General features: G+C 38.8%; 1 protein-coding gene across 1 annotated transcript; it reads left to right on the top strand.

Annotated features, from left to right (window-relative positions):
- Positions 1 to 218: 218 nt before the first annotated feature.
- RCN1 (reticulocalbin 1) lies at positions 219 to 20,635 on the top strand. Its single transcript, XM_081968445.1, has 6 exons — positions 219 to 730; positions 8,429 to 8,622; positions 10,041 to 10,219; positions 14,238 to 14,298; positions 16,581 to 16,780; positions 17,538 to 20,635. The coding sequence occupies exons 1-6, from the start codon at positions 489 to 491 to the stop codon at positions 17,643 to 17,645; spliced, it is 984 nt and encodes a 327-aa protein (XP_081824571.1). The 5' UTR covers positions 219 to 488; the 3' UTR covers positions 17,646 to 20,635.
- Positions 20,636 to 21,188: the final 553 nt, after the last annotated feature.

A 21,188-nucleotide genomic window follows, 5' to 3' on the forward strand; every position in this document is an offset into this window, starting at 1 on the left:
TCCTTCAGCCCGCCTCCTCCCGCCAGTTTCGCAATTGGTCCTCCGGAGAAACTGGAGCCGCCTTGCAAACGTGGCGGTCGGGCGGCTCCACCTTTCAGCTTAGGCATTTCCTTTTATCCAATCGCGCGAGGCGTAGCATTCAACGGCGCGGAGCTTCACCCGTTTGCAACCGCGTTGCTGAGTGGCTGGGAGGGGAGAGGGGAATCCAATGACCAGTCCAAATTAGGCCATTCATAGGCGCCTTTTAAAAGCCAGACTTTTGCAGCTGGACCAGGATTGTACAATGGGGGGCCGGAAAAACGGATCGACCCCGCGTTGAGCGTTTATGAGCGCGTGGCGCGAGAGAGGCGAGATCCGCTGGACCGGGAGGCAGCCCAAGCAGAAGACACGTGTTAGGCTCTACTAAAGTGAAGGAGGTTCCCCTCTCGACGTGGATCGGAGACGCGAAAGTTTCATCGGAGGCAAACCGCCCTTGGCCGGAAGCAGCCATGAGCCTGGGAACAACTTCTCGCTCTCTCACGGTGGGGCTGATGCTAGCATTGTGCATCAACAGGTCCTTGAGCGTCCCCACTTTCAGAAAGGAGAGAGTTGTTCGTCCCGATCCCGAACTCGGCAACCGGCAACACGAAGATAATCAGAGCTTCCAGTATGATCACGAAGCCTTTCTGGGCAAAGATGATGCCAAAACGTTCGATCAACTTAGCCCGCAGGAAAGCCAGGAACGGTTGGGGTAAGACGGTCCTTATTTTTACCAATACTGGCAAGCATAAAGGTACCTCGTTCTCCGAGGCAAGAAGGGTGATTTAGATATTTTTCTCCAAGTAGATGCACAGTGAAATAATAGTATTTTGCACGCCGACGGAGTTTAGCCACTCTGCTGTCAAAGTTTAATAGTCTTTTTCCCGATAAACGCGCGGCAGCGAAAATCAACTCTGCAAGAGGCGAAGAAATGTCTTACTCTGATGCCTTGGTAACGTGGCGGGAGGGAAAGTTCCTATCAACGCCTTGAATGGAAAATCAGTTTCGTTCCTAGATCAAGTGGGATGCAGAATTCTAGTTTCATATGGGAGATTCAAGTCCAGGATCAGCTCATTGAAATAAAAGTGTTTGTTATAGGAGAGGTTCTCTTTCTCTTTTTAAAAACTTTTGGAGGGTGACTTCTTTAATTTGTTGCAGCAGAAACAAGAGTCTTTCATGGATGAGAGATCTACCCAGTGCATGACAATTGCGTATCTTGTATTGGCAGATGCATAATTGTGGGATGGAGGGATTAAGTTTACAGAGTGGGACCACAAACATTATACAAGTAGTCCTCAACTTACAACAGTTCATTTGGTGACCATTCAAAGTTACAACGGCACTGAAAAAAGTGAAATGACCGTTTTTCACACAGATGACTGCTGCAGCGTCCCCATGGTCATGTGATTTACATTTGGATGCTTGGCAACTGTTTTACATTTATGACAGTTGCCATGTCCTTGGATCACATGATCCCCTTTTGCAACCTTTTGTCAAGCAAAGTTAATGGGGAAGCCAGATTCACTTAACAACCGTGTTACTAATTTAACAACTGCAGTGATTCACTTAACAAGGCAAGAATAGTCGTAAAATGGGACAAAACTCACTTAACAAATTTCTCACTTAGCAACATAAATCCTGGGCTCAATTGTGGTTGTAAGTCGAGGACTACCTGTAGTGCAAAACCTATTATTTTGCAACAGCAACAACGACAAATGTAAAAAACAAAACAAAACATTGGAGTTGGCTCAAAAGAATCTGATCAGGTAGGTGTCCACTTCCAATTCATGTTGCGGCAGGAAGACTATGAATAGGCAGGTCTGACTCTTAAGAAAAGAAACCTAGCAACTAATAAATAGAAACTGGTGGAAAGCAGTTCAATGGCGTTGGACTTTAAAAAACAAGTTGAAAGATCAAAAGTAAAATAGTAACACCATAACAGAGCTTGTGAACTGAAGGGTGTCACAGATAGGAGGAAGTCAAACCAACATTCACATGGATCCCATTTATTACTCTTTTCTCCCAGATTCTCAGGTTTAATCTTCCCATTTGATCTTTATGACAAATCTGCTGATTAGAGAAACCAGAGAGATAAATTTGAGATTACCCTGTGATTTCTGTGGCTAAGCATGAACGAGAATATTCTCCAAATTTATACTCTTGTATAAATGAAGCAATAGCTCTCTTGTCTGGCCTAACTTTGTGATAAACTTGACTTTTCAGATGAGGCAGGCAGGGAGAATTGCTTTTCTCTAGGCAAAATACAGTCTGCGATGACTTCCCATATAACCTAATTTTTCTTCCTCGGTTTTTTATCCCATCTAACATCCCCAATTCTTATTAAATGGCCATTGGAGGAAGTGACAAATGTTAAAACATGCATAATGTCATGCAAATGCTGTAACTGGTGTTCTGGTGCAAATATATTTTTATGACATTTGTATGAAGAACATCATTTCATGGTGTCATTTGGGGATCTTTGCTGAAGGGGCTGAGAAAGTTGAAGTCAGCAGTTGAAGTAAATGAAAACTTTGCTTTGTGGGAAGATTCTTCAAGTTGGTGTTGGTGAGGGGAGAGAAGGCCTTTCCTTCCTAAGATTGTACCTTTCTCTTGAAGAATTGTCAACTTTTATTCAAAATAGCTCTCACTGATGTTATTAGAACCCCTTTTAAAGTCTAATTTCTAAGATGGAGGAGAGAAGAAGCAAGTATGCATAAATGAATAGAATAAAGGTATCAGGTGAGCCTGACAGTTGTGTCAAAACCATGTTTTGGTGATGCCTACCTAGGATGTGGTCCAGGACACAGTTGGTACGGCTTCCATGTTTGATGGAGCAACTTTAGACTTCAACCCAAATAGTTTCTCCAGTAACTGGGCCCAGAGTTTGATAATGTCATTGGACATCTGATTATTGAGATATGCCACAGTTAAAGGCGAATCAGCTGATTTCTGTCCTTTTCAGTCTGACATTCCTTCTATGCTTGGTGATTTCTGTATGTTCAAAGCATCCATATAGTACAGAAAAAGCTGATATGATTTGCACCCCTGCTTGTTTGTACCTGGAGGCAGGTGCAGAAGACTTGGTCTTCTGTTAGGCACCTGAGGGGCATTCTAAACTCTATATGCCTTTTTTGGTTACTTTATTCTGAGGTGGAAGGATATGGCAGAAGTATAAAGTCTAGCTGCTAACTTGAGTAATCACAGTGGCTTCTGGATACAACAGCAAAGCAATAATCTGCTCTGCCTCCTACACTTGTATGTTCAAGAGAGATGTTTATTTTCCTCTCCTCTCCTAGACTTAAAGCTGGATTAAAACATTGCTCTCCCCCTAACTCTTGCTATACCTTTGAGACAATCTTTAGTAAGTATTCAGAGAGCCTTCATACAATCCATATTCTCTACTAGCCAAAGTTCTTCATCGTGGGAATGATTCTACATCCATTCAGTCAATTCTAGAATTTCACTTTGTATTGCTTTTTATTTCATTTAGGAGTATCAAATGTATAACATGAAGGTTTGCCATACCAGGGACAAATATGCTGTATTTGTTTATATGACAAATATGGCATGTTAATTGGTCCTTTATAGTCTTGGAGATCATTGTTCTTCTCTGAAAGATATTTCACAAGCACTAGCCAATATATTGATTGATAATCTGTCTTCACTGGCTACCCATTATATTAATGTTTGTAAGCTCCATTGAATATTAAATTTCTTCACAACATTTTAATAGGTTATTCTACTATCAGTAATGGTATTTTTTTGCTATTGCCAATTATTACTTCTTGTCCAATCATAGAAATTTAGTTAGTGGAAGGTTATCTAGTTAAATTCTTTGCTGTGACAGGTGCTGAATGCTTCTCACTAACAAGCCCACTTGGCAAGTCACAACTAGGTTTTTGGGAGAACATTAGGCTGGAAAGTTTGCCTGGCATTTAATGCTGTGTATGGAAAATTAAACCTCTGTTTAATGGACTTTGATGCAATGGGCATAATTCTTGTTATATTTAAATAATGGCAGAAATCAATGCAAATCATATACATTGGTACAAATGAAGAATCTCCATCACTTATATACTGTAATATAATTGCCTTACTACTATTTCACTGACAAAGAGGAACAATGGACAATCTCTCCCACCAAGTGATCTATTAAATTAGGATTTCATTTGTGTATAACTATACTTTGGGTCCTGGGAGCCTCCAGATGCAATCTGTAATCCACATAGATGTCTCTTTTCTGATGTATATCCCGCTGTGTATGGGGAAGGGTGTTGGAATTTGTATTTTTGCATTTTATTTGGCTTAGGCAACAATCCACAAAACTTGACTTTTATTTATGCTTGTGTGAAAAAAAAATGTGATCGGTACTTTTAAAACATGCTAGCTTATCAAATCCCTACAAATTCAGTGGTCAGATATCATCAGTTGGTGTTGACTCCTGTTGGGTTAACGTATGGCCTTTTACTTTGCTGTCACTCCATTCTTCTTTCCTCCCCCACCCCAAATCACTGTCTGAGGAGTGGCTTAAAATGCCACGTAGTTTTTCTTGAAGAAGGCACAAGGGATTATTTCTAGAGAATGAGAATCTCTTGCATACATCTCCAGTTCTTCTCCTTCTGCCTGATCAGACAGATAGTTGAAAGCAAAGGCACAGTGAAAAGGGAAGAAACGGCAAGAAAAGACATGGGTAAAGAAAGAGACTGTGAAATGTAATTTGCTTATAGATTGAAGGTTAGTCACAATAATGCATTTTTTTAAAAAAAATGCATTCAGAGTTTATGGAGGTAAAACCAGCAGGGAAAATATTTCTTGAAACAATAATGTTATCTTAGATCAGATGGATAAGGCAGTGGTTAATGTTTGGGATTCACACTGGAAGCTTGCTCAATGATTTTGGACCAGTTCTTTTTTCAGTCATTGAGCCTCACAGGTTTGTTGCAGTGGGGAACAATTGCAGGAGAGAGGGCCAAGTATACAGTCTTTGTGTCCCTGGTAGAATGGAGGGATATTGTTGTATCAGATAATTTAAAAATTACCAAAGAGATACACAGTTTAAAAATAAAAAATCTAGTTTACAAATTTGAAGAAGGACATTATAGTAGAAGATATTGAAGTGTATAATTTGCTCTCATGAAGAACACCGTTTTACGGTGGTTCTCCTCCTACCTGTCGAATTGGTCACAGTTCGTGTTGACTGGAGGGCAGGGATCGACCCCCAGGCATGTCACTTGTGGGGTGCCCCAGGGGTCGGTTCTCTCACCCCTCCTGTTCAACATATATATGAAACTGCTGGGCGAGATCATCCGTGGTTTTGGGGTACGGTATCATCAATATGCTGATGATACCCAACATTTCATCTCTACCCCAAACCACCCAAACGATGCCCTCGACGTGATGTCCCGATGCCTGGAGGCTGTGCGGATCTGGATGGGGAGGAACAGGCTCAAGCTCAATCCCTCCAAGACTGAGTGGCTGTGGTTTCCATCATCCCGATTTGTGCATCTTGTCCCATCTTTGATGGTAGGGGGAGAAATTTTAGCCCCCCCAGAGAAGGCCCGCAATCTGGAGTCCTCCTGGATACGCGGCTTAGTTTAGATTAGAAGAACACCTGATGACCGTGACCAGGGGGGCCTTTTACCAGGTTCGCCTGGTACGTCAGTTGCGCCCCTTCCTGGATCAGGATGCTCTGTGCACAGTCACTCATGCCCTTGTCCTTTCTCGCCTGGACTACTGCAACGCTCTCTACATGAGGCTGCCCTTGAGCACCCAGAGGCTTCAGCTGGTACAGAATGCGGCCGCGCGGGTTATCATGGGGGTACCTAGGTGCTCCCATGTTACACCCCTTTTAGGCGGCCTGCACTGGTTGCCGGTTGTTTTCCAGGTGTGATTCAAGGTATTAATTATACCTTTAAAGCGCTCGATGGCTTAGGCCCAGGGTACCTGCGAGACCACCTACTGCCACCAGTAGCCTCCCACCGTCCAGTACGATCCCACAGAGTTGGCCTCCTCAGGGTGCTGTCGGCCAGACAGTGTCGGCTGCTGACCCCCAGGGGGAGAGCCTTCTCTGTGGGAGCGCCTTCCCTCTGGAATGAGCTGCCCCCAGAGCTTCGCATAATCCCTGACCTCCGATCCTTCCGACGTGCCCTAAAAAGTTGGCTTTTCCAGCAAGCCGCCCTGACCTGTTAACTTTATCTAATTTTTAAAATGTTATTGTCATATTAATTGGGTTTGGTTTTTTGGATATTTATCTAATTTCCTTTTAACTTTTGTGATATGTGTTTTTTAATGTTGTACGCCGCTCTGAGTCCTTTGGGAGAAGGGCGGCATATAAATCCAATAAAACAAACAAACAAACAAACAAACATCTTCATTGGGGATACATTGGGGTTTTCCAAAAAATCTTACTCCCATGACCCTAGCAGTAGATTCTTGACCTACGACAAGAACTGGGACCAGAATTTCTGTAACTAAGCAAAGCAGTTATTAAGTGACTCACACCTGATTTTATGACCTTCGTTGACATGGTTGTTAAGTGAATTATTGCAGTTAAGAGAATCGTGGTTGTTAAGTAAATCCACCCCCCCCCCCTATTCGTTTTGCTGGGACAGTCAAAAATGGCAATCAAATAACCTGAGAATGCTGCAACCATCATAAATATATGCAGATTGCAAGTTTTGATCATGTAACCGTAAAGATGCTGCAATGATTGTAAGTGAGAAGATTGGCTATAAGCCACATTTTTCAGTGCTGTGGTAACTTTGAATGGTTGCCAAACAATTGGAAACTACCTGTAGTTTCCTAGTCACTTGATCTGCTGCAACTGTAGTTAGGGTTACCTGTTAGCAAACACATTAGCTAACAAACGTGTTAGAGGACTATTTTCCATCTTAGGGAAGGTAAAAGAGATGAGCACTCAGATGGCAGCAATCAGGAAAACAAGATAAGCTGCAGAAGGTTTACATATCTTGGGGTCGATTACAAATTGTGAGTAGTATCATTTGTTACATAAGCAGAGATAGCAGGTTGTTTACCTCTAATTGTATGGCTATCTGTGGGTTCTTTATCTGTTCAGTGGCCTCTTAGAAACTGTCTAGAGCAGGGGTGTCAAACTCAAGACCCACGGGCCGGATCTGGTTCACATGGTGTTTAGATCTGGCCCATGGGTCTGCCCTGGAAACAGCGAAGGACTGGGCTTCGATGACTCTGCCACTGAAAATGGAGCTCAGGAGGGCTACGCACAGCCGTCCCATGTGTGTCCCCCCTAAACTCTGTTTTTACTGGCAGAGGGCTGCAGGAGGCAGTCACAGCTGAAAATTTTCGTGTCATTTTCGTGGTAGAGCGTTCAGACCACCACAGGCGCCCCCAACACAAGTGACATCATACTGGCCATGCTCACCCCAATCCCCCAAGGTCAAACACAACCCTGATGCAGCCCTTAATGAAATTGAGTTTGGTAGAGCCACATTTTTGGTGAAAAACAGTTTTCATATGCTCAAAGATCAAGGTCCTATTTAATCACTTCAGCTGCTTTTTAGCTACCATGATGGAAGAATGGAAGAGCTTTCTGAGTTGAGTTACTGCACTGTTTCTTCTTCTTTCCTGTTTTCTCCTGTTTTGTTTTTGTTTTTGAGTTGATTTAGGGACCACAAAAGGGAAACATATGATGACATGCCAAACATCATATAAATACTGTGACTTGCATATTTGTGTCAGACTTTGGGATGCCTGTATATTTTTGCATCGTTTGTGTGATGACAAAATGCATGAACAAAAGTGAACTTTTGACTTTTATCTCCCTACATAAGAGTCTGTGTAAATGTGGAACTAAGTTGCTGATTATGGTGGTATGATCACTATACTTTTACACAATATTTTTTTTTCTTTCCTAAATTATATTTTGGGGGTATCCTTCTTTGTGCTGTCTGATATGAGATATAGTATATTTTTCTGTAAGAGTGTAAACTCTGCTCCATATAACATATATTCATAATTGTGGTATCAGTGGCTACAGAATCCTTCCTTGGTGGCAATAGATGAAGGAATTGTGAACTAACAGATTTGAAAATGACCATATTGGAAAGGCCGTGATAAAGGATTGGATGGATTGCTCAACTATTATTTTACTATAATTCAGATACTGATTTGGATGTTTGTATATGATCTGGACTGGAGGACAGATATGCATGAAGAATTTGTTGGTACAGTGCTAAACAGCAGAGATAAAATGCATCATGTCAGCTTTAGACAGGCCTCACTGTTGTTCCCATTCAGAAGATTCACTTTAAGCAAATGTAGCTGGAATGACAATTTGTGGAACAGTTGCCTAGGATTATATGGATAGTAATGCAAATTCTGAAGATTATTTACCAATATTCTAATAATCTGATTACTTTCCCTTTTATCTCAGAAAAATTGTTGATCGGATCGATGATGATAAAGATGGTTTTATCACAACAGAAGAACTGAAAAATTGGATTAAAAGAGTACAGAAACGTTACATCTTTGAAAATGTGGCTAAAGTCTGGAAGGATTATGATCTCAATAAAGACAATAAAATTTCATGGGAAGAATACAAACAAGCATCATACGGCTACTACTTGGGTAAGAAAATTCTAGACATACAGTAATTCAGCTGCATTTCTTTACATTTATCAGCCATAAAACTGAACCTAATTCAGATGCAACAGAGCCAGAATAAATGGTGGATGGATGGAAGATTAGCCTAATAACTAGCTAGTGCTAAAAAAATATACCTGAGAGTAATATAATTCCCATAGTGAATTAAGTTCTTGGACTTTTGGAAAATATCGGAATAAAAACACACAAAGCACAATCATCAGCAATTCTGAATTCTAGCATTGTTTCTAAAAAGGCTTATAGAACAAGTTTGGGTATATTCCTTTTTGGTTCTTTTCCAGAATAGTATGACTGGAAGTAAAATATTTAGTATACTCTGGTAGGAAACAACAGTTTAATTCAAGCCTAGATCCTATTAGCTCTATTTTGGCATTTTACTTTTATGATAAATTTGATATGAAATATATCAGAGTACTTGAAATGTTGGAGCAGAAAGGTTCCAAATATCCCTGAAGTATCCTGCTTTAATTCAGCATGTGTCCAAAACAAATGCAAAACAACTTCTGAAAAGCAACCCTTGTGTACATTAAATACCAGTTGAAATTAAGCCAAGGAGCTGGGCTGCAGGTTATTCATATTGGTCTTGATTAAATTGCAAGAAAGCAGAAACTCACTTGTTTGGTAAATATAGGCAGACAAGATGCACAAGTAAGAAATGAATACAGAAAAGAAGAAATGCATTTGTCAATTTAATCTAAATGTAAATGAATCACTAAATGGGACTTTGGATTCAGTTTTGAGTTCCAGAGGACATGGGTACCATTAAAGAGGGTGTAACGTTTCTATATCCTTTGTTTCTGACTACATGTGCTTATTCAAGCAGATCAGTTTTCTGGCCAACTTGGTGGCTCTGTGCACATTGTTATAAACAAGTAAAGATTCCTATGTATAAAGCATATATGTCAAAGCACAAATGCTTTTGAGTGTAAAAGAAAAGGGACTGCTTGGGCTGTTTTCATAATATCATTGCTTTGAGGACTAAAATGGTAATTAAATCCTCTTAAAATACCTTCCTTCTGTTTAAAGCACATGGAAGTAACAGCTGCTGCAACACTGATAGTATATATAATGATGGGAAAGGGACGCAGATACATAGCTTTGTCAAAGAGTCTCTAGTAAATACAAAATGCTGTGGTTTTTATTGTGGGCTAAGAAAAGAATTACATTTTTTTATTTGAAGAATATGGAGCTATGTGTGTATGTACAACAGTAGGTTGAAAGATCTAGTGGAAGAATTGCCATTTACAGAATACTATACTGGATGTACGTCTTATATAGGGGAGATTTAGAGATGTAGATTCTTGGATAAAGCACTCTGGTGTTAATTATTCCTACAATCTTAGTTTGGTTCATCTTATTCTAATACTTTCTTTTTTCTATAGAGCATTCCAAAGAGTTCCAAGATGTCACAGAGCAACATAATTTTAAGAAAATGCTGCCCAGAGATGAAAGAAGATTCAAACAAGCTGATCTGGATGGTGATTCAGAAGCAACTCGTGAGGAATTCACTGCTTTCCTTCACCCGGAGGAGTTTGAGCATATGAAAGACATTGTTGTTCTAGTAAGCTATGGCAAAGCCACCCTTATTCTTTTGGGCTTCTCTTTATTACATCAGCTTGAAAATGACCTCGTCATCTTTCAAGGTTTCCTAGACAGTAATTACTGTTCTTTTCATCCAGAAGGAAAGCTGTTTTTAGGGGGCTAAAAAGTAGCTTCTCTCCTAAATTTTGGTGTTCCCTCTTATGTCTTGATTAATTCTATATGAGGTTTGTTTAGTAGCAAGGTAGCAAACAGAGTCACATACATGGACTAATGGTGGGATTCAATTTTTTTTTACTACCGGTTCTATAGGTGTAGCTTGGTGGGCATGGCAGGGAAAGGATATTGTAAAATCTCCATTCCCGCCCCACTCCAGGGGAAGGTTAGTGCAAAATCTCCATTTCCTCCTGATCAACTGGGACTAGGGAGGCAGAAAATAGATGGGGGTGGGGCTAGTCAGAGGTGGTATTTACCTGGTCTTTGAACTATTCAAAATTTCTGCTACCGGTTCTCCAGAACTTGCTGAATACCACCTCTGACATGGACCCATTTTGCCATGAATATTGCCTTATTGAAGTATTCAATAAATCCTTGATTTCATCACATGCTAAAGCACTGGTTCCCAAAGTGGGTGGTACCATCCCCTGGGGGGGGGGATGACTTGGGGGGGGTGGCAGGGGGGCACTAAGAGGCAAGGAGGGGCGGCAGGGGGACGCTAAGAGGCAAAGGAGGTAGCAGAGGAGTGCTGGAGGTGGCCCCCTTGTAGGGCGCAATTCTGCCTGGGGCTCTGTTGGCCACCAGTCAGCTGTGCATTTCCGGCAGGGATGAAATTCAGCTGGTTCTGACCAGTTCTCCTGAGCGGTAGGACAAATTATGGGCAGTTCAGAGAACCAGTAAAATGCTCCTCTGACTGGCTCCGCCCTCACCTCCTGCTCCTCCCACTCACTCCTTTTCGTACATCGCCTGCCTAGAGGAACAGGTGCTGCTGCTGCTCCTGCTCCTTGGTTCCTTCGTTTATCTCAACCACACAGCCCAGCAGATCTCTGCCCGGTGAGTCTTCCTTTGCTTCTATTCTAGCTACCTCCCCCACGCCCCAGCCAAGGTATCTATTCTTTTCCCAAGCTATTTCCCTCCATCTGGGTTCTCCCTTGCAGAGCTGAGCCTAGCATTCAGTTTAAAATCCAGGGCAGGGGAGGGGGGCAACAGAGCAGCCAGGAGGAGGGAAAACAGTTTTTTTTCTTTTTTGCCAAGCTATTTCTTTTTTCACAAGGAGAGGAGGAAAGAGGAAGGGAGGAAGTCAGAGAGGAAGAGAGGAAAGGAGAAAGAGGGAGAGAGAGGGAGGAAGAGAGGTGAGAGAGAGACAACTGAACTTTACTTATGAAAAGGTGTTAATTATGTCAATGGAAGAGATAGGAAACTGCATTAGTGATATATATGTCAATGCGTTGATTTGTACTAAAAATGTTTAGCTTAAAGAAGTTATAAGGAATCACAAATATGTAAGTTAAAAGTGTGGAAAATGTAATGTATGTGTGGATGACCCTTTGCATGAGTTGTATTGGGAAACTTTGTTTAATTGGTCATCTCATCATGCTTCAGAATCCCAAAGGTGCTTTTTCAAGAGGCAATTGACTTTTTGGTTTTTCTTTGAAGACACTTCTTGGATGAGAAGCAAAACATCTTCAAAGAAAAACCAGAAAGTCCAGTTGCCTCTTGAAAAGGCACTTTTGGGACAACCATGAAAGTTAACTCTATTCAAGCGCAATATAGGCTGTTGTGAGCTATACCAATTTCAGACCTTGTATGAGCTAGAAGAGAAAGGTGAGATACAAGATGATGATCTTCAAGTTTTTTGTGACCATTTGGACATGCTGCATAAAGATACGTCTGAGCGATATCAGGATCTTCTTTTGATGGAAATTCCAGATTGGGTGATAAATCCATTTTCAGATACTGGGGAAGATGGGGTAGTGGAGGAACAACTCATAGAGCTGCAAAATGACATTGAACTGAAGCCAACGTTTAAGAAATCGTACAAAGAGTTTTGGCTATAGAAAGAAATTTCTGATCGCTATCCTGCACTATGGACAGTGGTTAAGAAGCTCCTTGTTGCATTTCCAACATTATATTTGGTGGAATGTGGCTTCAGTGTGGTCATCCAACTTCTCTCCAAGCAAAGAAGTTGATTCCAGATTACTGAACGTGGAGATTTAAGACTCCTGCTAAGTGACTTAAAACCAGACATTGGGAAACTGGTATGACTTCATCAAACCCATCTTATCACATGAAGAATTTACTGACCAGTGAAGTAGTTACTAAATTTTACTAAGTTACTAGTAAACTTCATTAAAGTTAGTTAATTTAATAAGGTTCTTGATAAATGACTATCAGACTTTGAAAACCTGGTATTACTGGATCATGTTCAACAATTTCATTGAATTAACATTAACTAAAAAGTTTTAAAATTGGATTTTGAATAAATATGCAATTAATTGCTACAGTTTTGAATTTTACTGTTACTATCTTCCTTCCATCGTGCAAACTGCCCAGTCACATGACCCTCCCCCAGCTACGCCCACCAAGCCACGCCCACAGATCCAGTAGTAAAAAAAAATTGAATTCCACCATTGGGTGGGGAGCACTGAGGATCAGTTTGTAGCTCCAAGGGTGCGGTGGACTGAAAAAGTTTGGGAACCACTGTGCTAAAGCAACAATACTGAGAAAAAAATGCTTGCGTTAAATGTTTTAAAATAGCATCCATTGAAAGTCATAAAAATGCAAACTTTGTGTTTTGCCTACATTTATCAATGGCCAACCCTTTGCCTCCTATCTTTGACACATTACAGGCCCATTGTTGCTTGAGTGCTTCAGAGCTGGGCTGTTTTCATGATCCTTCAAATTAGCTGTAGAAATCCGAGTGGCTGCTTACTATGGCATAATTTTACTTTATAAGAAACGTAGGCAGTGCCTTATTATGGTATAATTCACATATGTTAAGCATCATTTGTAGCTTACTCAATTAACCATGATTAAACAGTTGGCTGATTTCACACTATTATATTTAACAAAATCAAATAAACCAGTGGTTCTCAACTATTTCTTGACTACAGACTCCCTTTAAATACCTTTTGTGGCCATGAATCATGGCCTCAGACCACCAAGACTTAACTCAAGATTTATGGTAAATTGTAACGTTTCTTTAAGCCTTCATGGACCCCTATGATGACATCATGACCTCCCAGGGGTCTGCGGACCCCAGGTTGAGAACCACTGAAATAAAAAAGATTCCAGTGTGTGATGTCAAGCTAGGCATAGTCAGCCATTGGCCCAACTAAGTGATGTCAAGACCAGCTTTCTCCAGCCTGATGTCGTCCAACTGTTGATTATAGTTTCCAAAATTCCCTGGTTTCCAGGTTTTTTGTTCTTTTTTTTTTTTAGATATTGAGATTTGGGCTTAAGCTCTTCCTATTGTATGTACTGAACCACAGGCTTACTGCTGTTTCTGAGGCTTAGAAACTGTATTTGCTATTCCTAACTTGAAAGCTTAAAATATCATTAGTCACATTGATTTATTAATGACCTGGTATTTAATTGACTAAGCAACCTTTGAAAGTTCAAATATTTTCATATAAATGATACCTCCAGAGAAATATTACAGAAGCTCCTGTAGCCAATTCCTGTGCATAAAGAAGATTCTAAGGAAAAACATACCTTGCACGTATGTTCAAAAAAATTTTTTTAGATAATGTAACATTACGTTTGTTGTATGTTTGATTTAAAAAAAAAGGCTCTACTGCTCTTGGTGTAAACAGCCTTTCCCAGACTGTTCCTTTCCAAATAATTTTAGATGTCAACTCTCATAATTCCTAGCAAGCACTCAATAGGCCAGGGTGGCTGAAGATTATGGAAGACCACTGGAGGGCTTCACATTAGGAGATGCTGATGTAAAAGGACAGCTGAAAATGAAAGATTTATAAGCAGTTTGCAGAAAAAAACTAGGCATCTTTATACTGACAGCTTTTTTCCTCTTATTGTGACAGGAAACACTGGAGGATATAGACAAAAACGAAGATGGCTTTGTGGATCAGGATGAATACATTGGTATGCCATGGCATGGAGAATTGTACTATTTGTTATAAATATGGTTTCTTTTTGTAAAACTATATGATTTTTACTGAAACCTTTAAAGTGAAATCTAATACAAAGTAATATTATGTAAGGAAGAAAAAAGAGAAATAAAAGAAAAAGCAAAAAGTTCAAGAAAAGAGAAAAAATAAATAAAAATAGAAAGAAGTAAAATATATATAAAGAATCATATTCCTCTTTTTTATAATCTATCCTCTTTAATCCTCAAAGACATAAATCAAAAGCTCATTTTTATAATTGCTTGCAAAATGTCCATAAGATAGTTCTACTCACCAATAATTGTAGATAATTTCTTTTCTCTAATCAAAGAAAACAATTTATCCATTTCAGCAAAATATGTCAACTTCGCCAATCATTCTTCCATTATGGACAATGTTGAATCTTTCCATCTTGGTGCATGTATTAATCTCGTCACACTAATCATATATTGAAATAATCTCCCATAATATTTTTCTATTCACCCATTAGTCCTAAATTCTGACTTCAACTGAATACCAGTCTTTAACATCCTCTATATTAAAGTTTGTATTTGAATCCATTTCTTTTAGCTTTTATTCATGTCCACCAAACATGAATACCTTAGCTTTCCTAACTCGTTTTTCCAAGTGTTGTTTGATTTCCAAGCCGTCTTGTTTTTTCAAAGCAACATTGGTTCCCCTTTGGAGTACTTAGTGCTTAGGGCAAAGAAATGAAAAGGAAAGTTAATGAAGAGGTACCAGTACTTCCTATGAATGGATATATCCAAAGCCTCACTAAAGACCACTAAGTTCCACAAAGCTAATTGTTGTTTCTCTAAAATTCCTGGTGCTTTCTATTTCTTCAGCTTGTTTGATTCTGATGTTATCCACAGAGACTTTGGCTGGCAGAAAGAAAATGTGGAGTTGCTTTAGGCTGTTTTTCTAGTCAGACTTCTAAAGGTAGAATAAAAGAAAGTGGTTGGATTGTGTAACAGGAAAATGTGACTCTTCTAACTACTTTAGTCTTAGAAGATATTCAGTAGGTAAGAAAAGGGATCAGCATTCTCGTATTTTATTTAAAAAAAGTTATTTTCCATCAGACAAAAGATGCAAGAAGATAAAGCAATACCAAGGCTTGTAAATAAGCCCGCTGAAGTAGCATAGGTTTAGCAGCATAAACCAAGGTAGAAATATAAAAAGAGAGTTTTGAAGATGTGGTGAGATTATAGAATCTTTTGATATTTGGGAAGCAGCAGAAAAGGGCAACCATGGCAGCACAATTACAACTCTACTTGTTTTATATGTGCAGCATGCATAAAGTGAGCAGTACAGGTAGTCCTTGAGTTACGACTACAATTGAGCCTAAAAATTCTGTTGCTAAGTGAAACATTTGTTAAGTGAGTTTTGTAAAGTTAGTAACAGGGTTGTTAATGAATTGGCTTCCCCATTGACTTTGCTTGCCAGAAGGTTGCAAAAGGTAATAACACAACCCCAGGGTACGGCAACTGTCGTAAATATGAGTTGCCAAGCATCTGGATTATGATCATGTGACCACAGGGATGCCGCAATGATTATAAATGTGAAAAATGGTCGTAAGTAACTTTTTTTCAGTACCGTTATAACTTTGAACAGTCATTAAATGAACTGGTGTAAGTCAATGACTACCTGCACTGTAATCCCAGTTGCAGACACTATCTTGATTTTGTGTGAACTATTTTCTAATACACCGTGCAGAAGAAATTATCTCTAAACAAATGCAATTTTAATTGTATATTAAATGGCACTTTCCCCTTATCAGCTCAACCTCTTTCATATTATCTGATGACTTAAATAAAGATGAAGGCCACATTTTTTTGTTAGCTATAGGTATGATTATAGATCAGAAAAACAAATAAGGAGAAAGGTGACTTACAGAATGTGTGAAATATTAAATCATAAACATGGATTTCTGGGTTGTCCTTCAAGTAGCAGTTACATTATCAATTCAAGAGCAGTAAAATGCTGCATGATGATAAAAGAAGTGTGAAGCCACAATGCAAATAACATAAGAGCATACGCAAAGTGGACTCTGAGAATCATTACACTGAAGTCTCTTCCCCCCCATCCCTCCTATCTAGTGCAGGTTTTCATACTGATATTTTGGGTGACTATAATGCATTTGATTTTGTATAAACATGAATCATTGAGAAATACGTCTGTATAGAAATACAGTAAATAAATAAAGGTAGGCTACGTCTTTTCTCTAGTACCAAAGTTTTACATAATATTTCTTGTTTCCAGCTGACATGTTTGCACATGAAGATGGGGGACCTGAACCAGATTGGGTGGTAACAGAGCGTGAACAGTTTGCAGATTTTAGAGATCTAAACAAGGATGGAAAAATGGATAAAGAAGAGATTCGACACTGGATTCTTCCAAAAGATTATGATCATGCACAAGCCGAAGCAAGGCATTTAGTTTATGAATCCGATGCAGATAAGGTATTTAGGGGTTTTTTTCCCCCACAGGTGTCATGTTAGCTTATAAGTGTTTTCTTCAAATCAAGGAAGCAAGATTTAGATTATTATTTTTTTCACACCAATAATTTTATTTTTCATATTGTTTTGGTATTTTTGCAAACAAATGCCTACTGACCCCTCTTTTTGTATACTGTTCTTTTTATATGGCCTGAAGCATTGAGGCTCGCATTTAGACTTTATAAATAAAGGGATTTAGAGAAAAGTATGAATAAATACCAATCCAAATTCTTACACCAGAGTTTGGATTTTTAAAACAAAGAGGCACCAAATTAACTAGGAACATAGCTGTGTATAGGGGCCCTCCTAAGTCTTCTATTGATCTTCTGCTGAATCCTTGGTACATTTGCAGGTCTCAGAGGAAAGTAATACCCAGAAATACCTACAAAAGTAGCAGAATATAATCAATCTCAGGACAACTGGGTTATGTAGGCCAAATTTTCATCATGGAAACAAGCATTTTAGAGCAACATTAAAAAGGGACTGTTGGTTTTATTGCAGCTTATCTGCAGCTAATGATTGTCTGCAGCTTATCATTTTTGAATAATCATTTTTCATAGAACTAAGTAATTTGGTATGAGAGAGAGAGAGTGTGTGTGTATTTATGTGTATGTGAATATACATACACACAGATCTTATTTTTAGATATACATTAAAGCTATGTAATTAGAACTGGATATTTGTAGCTGTTTTTCTAACCAGCTTTTTTTTCCCCTTGCAGGATCAGAAGTTAACCAAACAAGAGATTCTAGATAATTGGAACATGTTTGTTGGAAGTCAGGCTACAAATTATGGAGAAGATCTCACAAAGAATCATGATGAGCTATAATGTTTTTTGAAAAGCAAATATATCAGAGACTTTTGTCTGAGTTGCCTGTAGATGACTAGAATAACAATGGTCATTATGGCAAATTAACTTTGCACCAGTATATATTTCTAACAAAAATTCTGTTAATACCATTGAATGCCACAGATGTCACTTCTTCTAAATGCATATTTTATTGAATTCATTGTAACCTGGGGAGCGCATTTTCCATTTGTAGTTGACATACTTTCACTTCAATCTTGTAACCTTGGATTTATCACTAAAATCAGTGGGATTTAACCTGTGAAACAGAGTAACAGAGTAAGATAAACAGCCTCCCATTTTACTACTTAACATGTACTACATCATACTATGTGTGGAGAGTTGAATAATTCAGTGCTCTTTCATGGTATCGTCCACAGGTGTCAAACTCTGTGTCACATGACTGTCACATGACGTTTTCCCCATTTGTGGGTGTGGCATGCGCATGACGCATCTAGCCCGTGGGCCACTAGTTTGACACCTGGGTATAGTCAAACCCCCCATATTTCAAAGAACATAGAGTCTACCAAATGTGTTGGGGTACAACTCATCCCCAATCCACATGACCAATGGTAGACAAAAAGCTTGGCTTTCATCCCTGCCATGTAGGGATTTCTTTGATGTCAGAATGTTTCAAATGTTTTATCTCATGTATAATGAAGTGGTAGAAGCATCATATAAGGTTACATCACATGAAGTATACTATCACAGAATGCATTGCTCAGATTTTCATTGATAGGTCTCTACTCAGAACCAAGATCTCATCTTAGAAAGTTACACAACTCATAATGCTTTTGACAGAGAAATAATCAGCCCTGTCATTTCCAAGAGTTATTGCAAATGAACCATCATCTAGAACTCAGTCCCTTCCAGACTGATGAGAATCTGTGGATTGGGATTTATATTTTTTTATACAAAAAGCTCCAGTATTTTCATAATGAAGAAAATATATACGTTACATAGTTTTTCTAAATTTTTCTTCTGAGATGGGCAGGCATTCTTGGAGACCAATTCTCATATTTCCTTCTAATGGAAGTTGCAGTGTTAAAACAACTGAAAGGTACCAGATTGCCTTTCGCTGTTCGAAGATATAATTTATGGGATGCCTGTCCTATTTTGAAAATTCTTAACAGCAGAAAAGGTGCTCATTTTCCATCTTCATTTCCTCCTTACAAGGAAGTGTATTGGTACTAAATAATATGAAAGACAAAAGTACCACAGGGAAGGAGAATTTGTACATATCCCCTTTGAGTATTTGCTACTGGAGAAGACTTGAGCACAGGCCGCTATCTTGATATGGGATCTTGTGAGGTAAATTGCCACTTTTAGATTTTTCCTCTTGACTGTTAACTTACTCTATTTCATGTGGCATACAAGCTTTTCCAGTATTTTTGCCTTTATGGACCAGAAACCATGAACAATAAATACATTGATTTTAAAATCTCAAAAGTGGAGATTAAGAAGGCATCATTCTAGATACTTTCTTTTCTAATACAATTAGTGATTGGCTGAGGGCGGGGGGGGGGGAGCCTTTCCTGTAATACTTTTTATTCATTTTCTGACAAAATTCAATCTGATGTGAATGGGGAAACACCACGTACAAGCTGTAGGCTGCAACAAGATAAATTGCAGCCTTTTCCAACTTGACACTCTCCACATGTTTTGGACTATAGCTTACATTTATCTGCAGCATGAAGAGAGACTAAGTGGAAATTTATGAAGCTGTAGTCATAATACCTCTGAAGGCACCAGACTGAGAAATATTGGAACCCAAGCATTGTGGTTTAATCAGTCAATCATGGGCTTAATGTTATGTGAATCCAGATGATTCTGGAAAGCTATATTTCTGCAATGCATCAGGTCAATTGCTGCTATTGTTCAGGAGTAATAATTTTTATTCTGCATGCACGACAAAGATTAAGCTAGCTTTTTTCCCCCCAAAAGGCAGTTGGATGTATCTTAGGGGAGGATACATCATGTCAAATATGGGAAAAGAATTGCCGCAATAGCATTCCACTGTCCTTTCCTAGTGGAGGAGAAAATCCCAGGCACTTATTGGGAAAAATGACAAAGTTTGCCTTTGTAGAACAGGAAGTGAATGTACTGCCCTTATTAGGTGAAAGATAAAATGGCTCCTAGGCCCATGCGAAATATGTGATTTCTATTGGGGAAACCTAATCTCATGCCTAATTTCTGGATACCTATGGATGACATGCAAGAGTCCATACTTTATCTCTGATGCCAACTAGTGGTCATCTAAATTATTGCAGCCCAGATATGTCATGTAGCAAATGCAGCATGTGATTAAAACAGTTTTTAAAGAGTGGCTTACATGACATTGTTGGGAAAATACTACTAAATATATGGTTCATTCATACAACATGATGCTCTACCATGGTGAAGAAATTATTTGGGACATATACATAAACTTTCCAACACCTTAGTCCTTGCATATTCTCTGGCCTGTGCCAAGTTCTTCATTTTCAGGCTTCAATTCTCAGAATTTTCAAACAATCGTAGTCTTTAATGCTTGTTTGGGATTTCTGAAAGCTGCAAGTATAATACAGCTGAAGAACATTGGATTGGGAAGATATTAATTTTTGGAACCAAAGAATAATGGGAAAAATGCAACAAAATTTATGAACTTAAAAAAATACTTTAAATTCTTATGAGTTAAATTCTTGAAGTTATATTTAGGAATGGGAATGAACAAAAATTCCAACTACAGCAATCTTGGAAGCATTTGATACATTTTCAGGATGCTTATTTTAGTTACTGAAGTAACTAAAATAGACCAAGGGTGCTGGGTTTAACTCGAAACACTAATTAATTAATTAAATCAAACCTTTGCTAGGTGATAAGCCTAAGCATAATCAATCAATCAATCATAAAGGACTTTAATGGAGCTTGACTGTTCAGAGATGTTTGTCTCGTAATATCATTAAAATCCAATTATGATAAATGCTACAAAATGTTATGGTAATACTATGTCATATAACATAATTTATCTTCTTAGTATGAGAAAGTATTAATTGCTGAAAACAATTATTCATTCCCGCAATATAGAAATCCATTTTGTGCGTTTCTCACCAGTTACAGTACTTCAGATTTTTTTCTTCATGAATGGATTTTTATATCTGCAGGTTCTCTGTGCACACTGTTGTGACATAGATGTTCCATTAACTAAATGCTTTTATTATGGTGATGTCATGACACACCAAAGACATCTCTTCAATTCAGAGAATGTTTTCAAGAATTAGCATGCATGCAGTTTTGTTATTAGGACTTACCAAATTGCCTTAATGGCTAACACTCATTGTCTTAAAAGCCCCACATGTGTCGGCCATTTCCAATTAGTATTTCTCCTGGAGATAGAGAAAATACTGCACACACAACTCTGTTTTTATATAAGGACTATCTCCATGCTTTTATATTATACTCTATAGAAGCTGAGCTTATTCTTACTGGCATCACCAGTAAATTCATAATGTTATAAAGAGAGAGACAACTCATTGTGATCACAGA

This window comes from Natrix helvetica (assembly GCF_964273705.1).
Source record: "Natrix helvetica genome assembly, chromosome: 1".
NCBI classification, from domain to species: Eukaryota; Metazoa; Chordata; class Lepidosauria; order Squamata; family Natricidae; genus Natrix; species Natrix helvetica.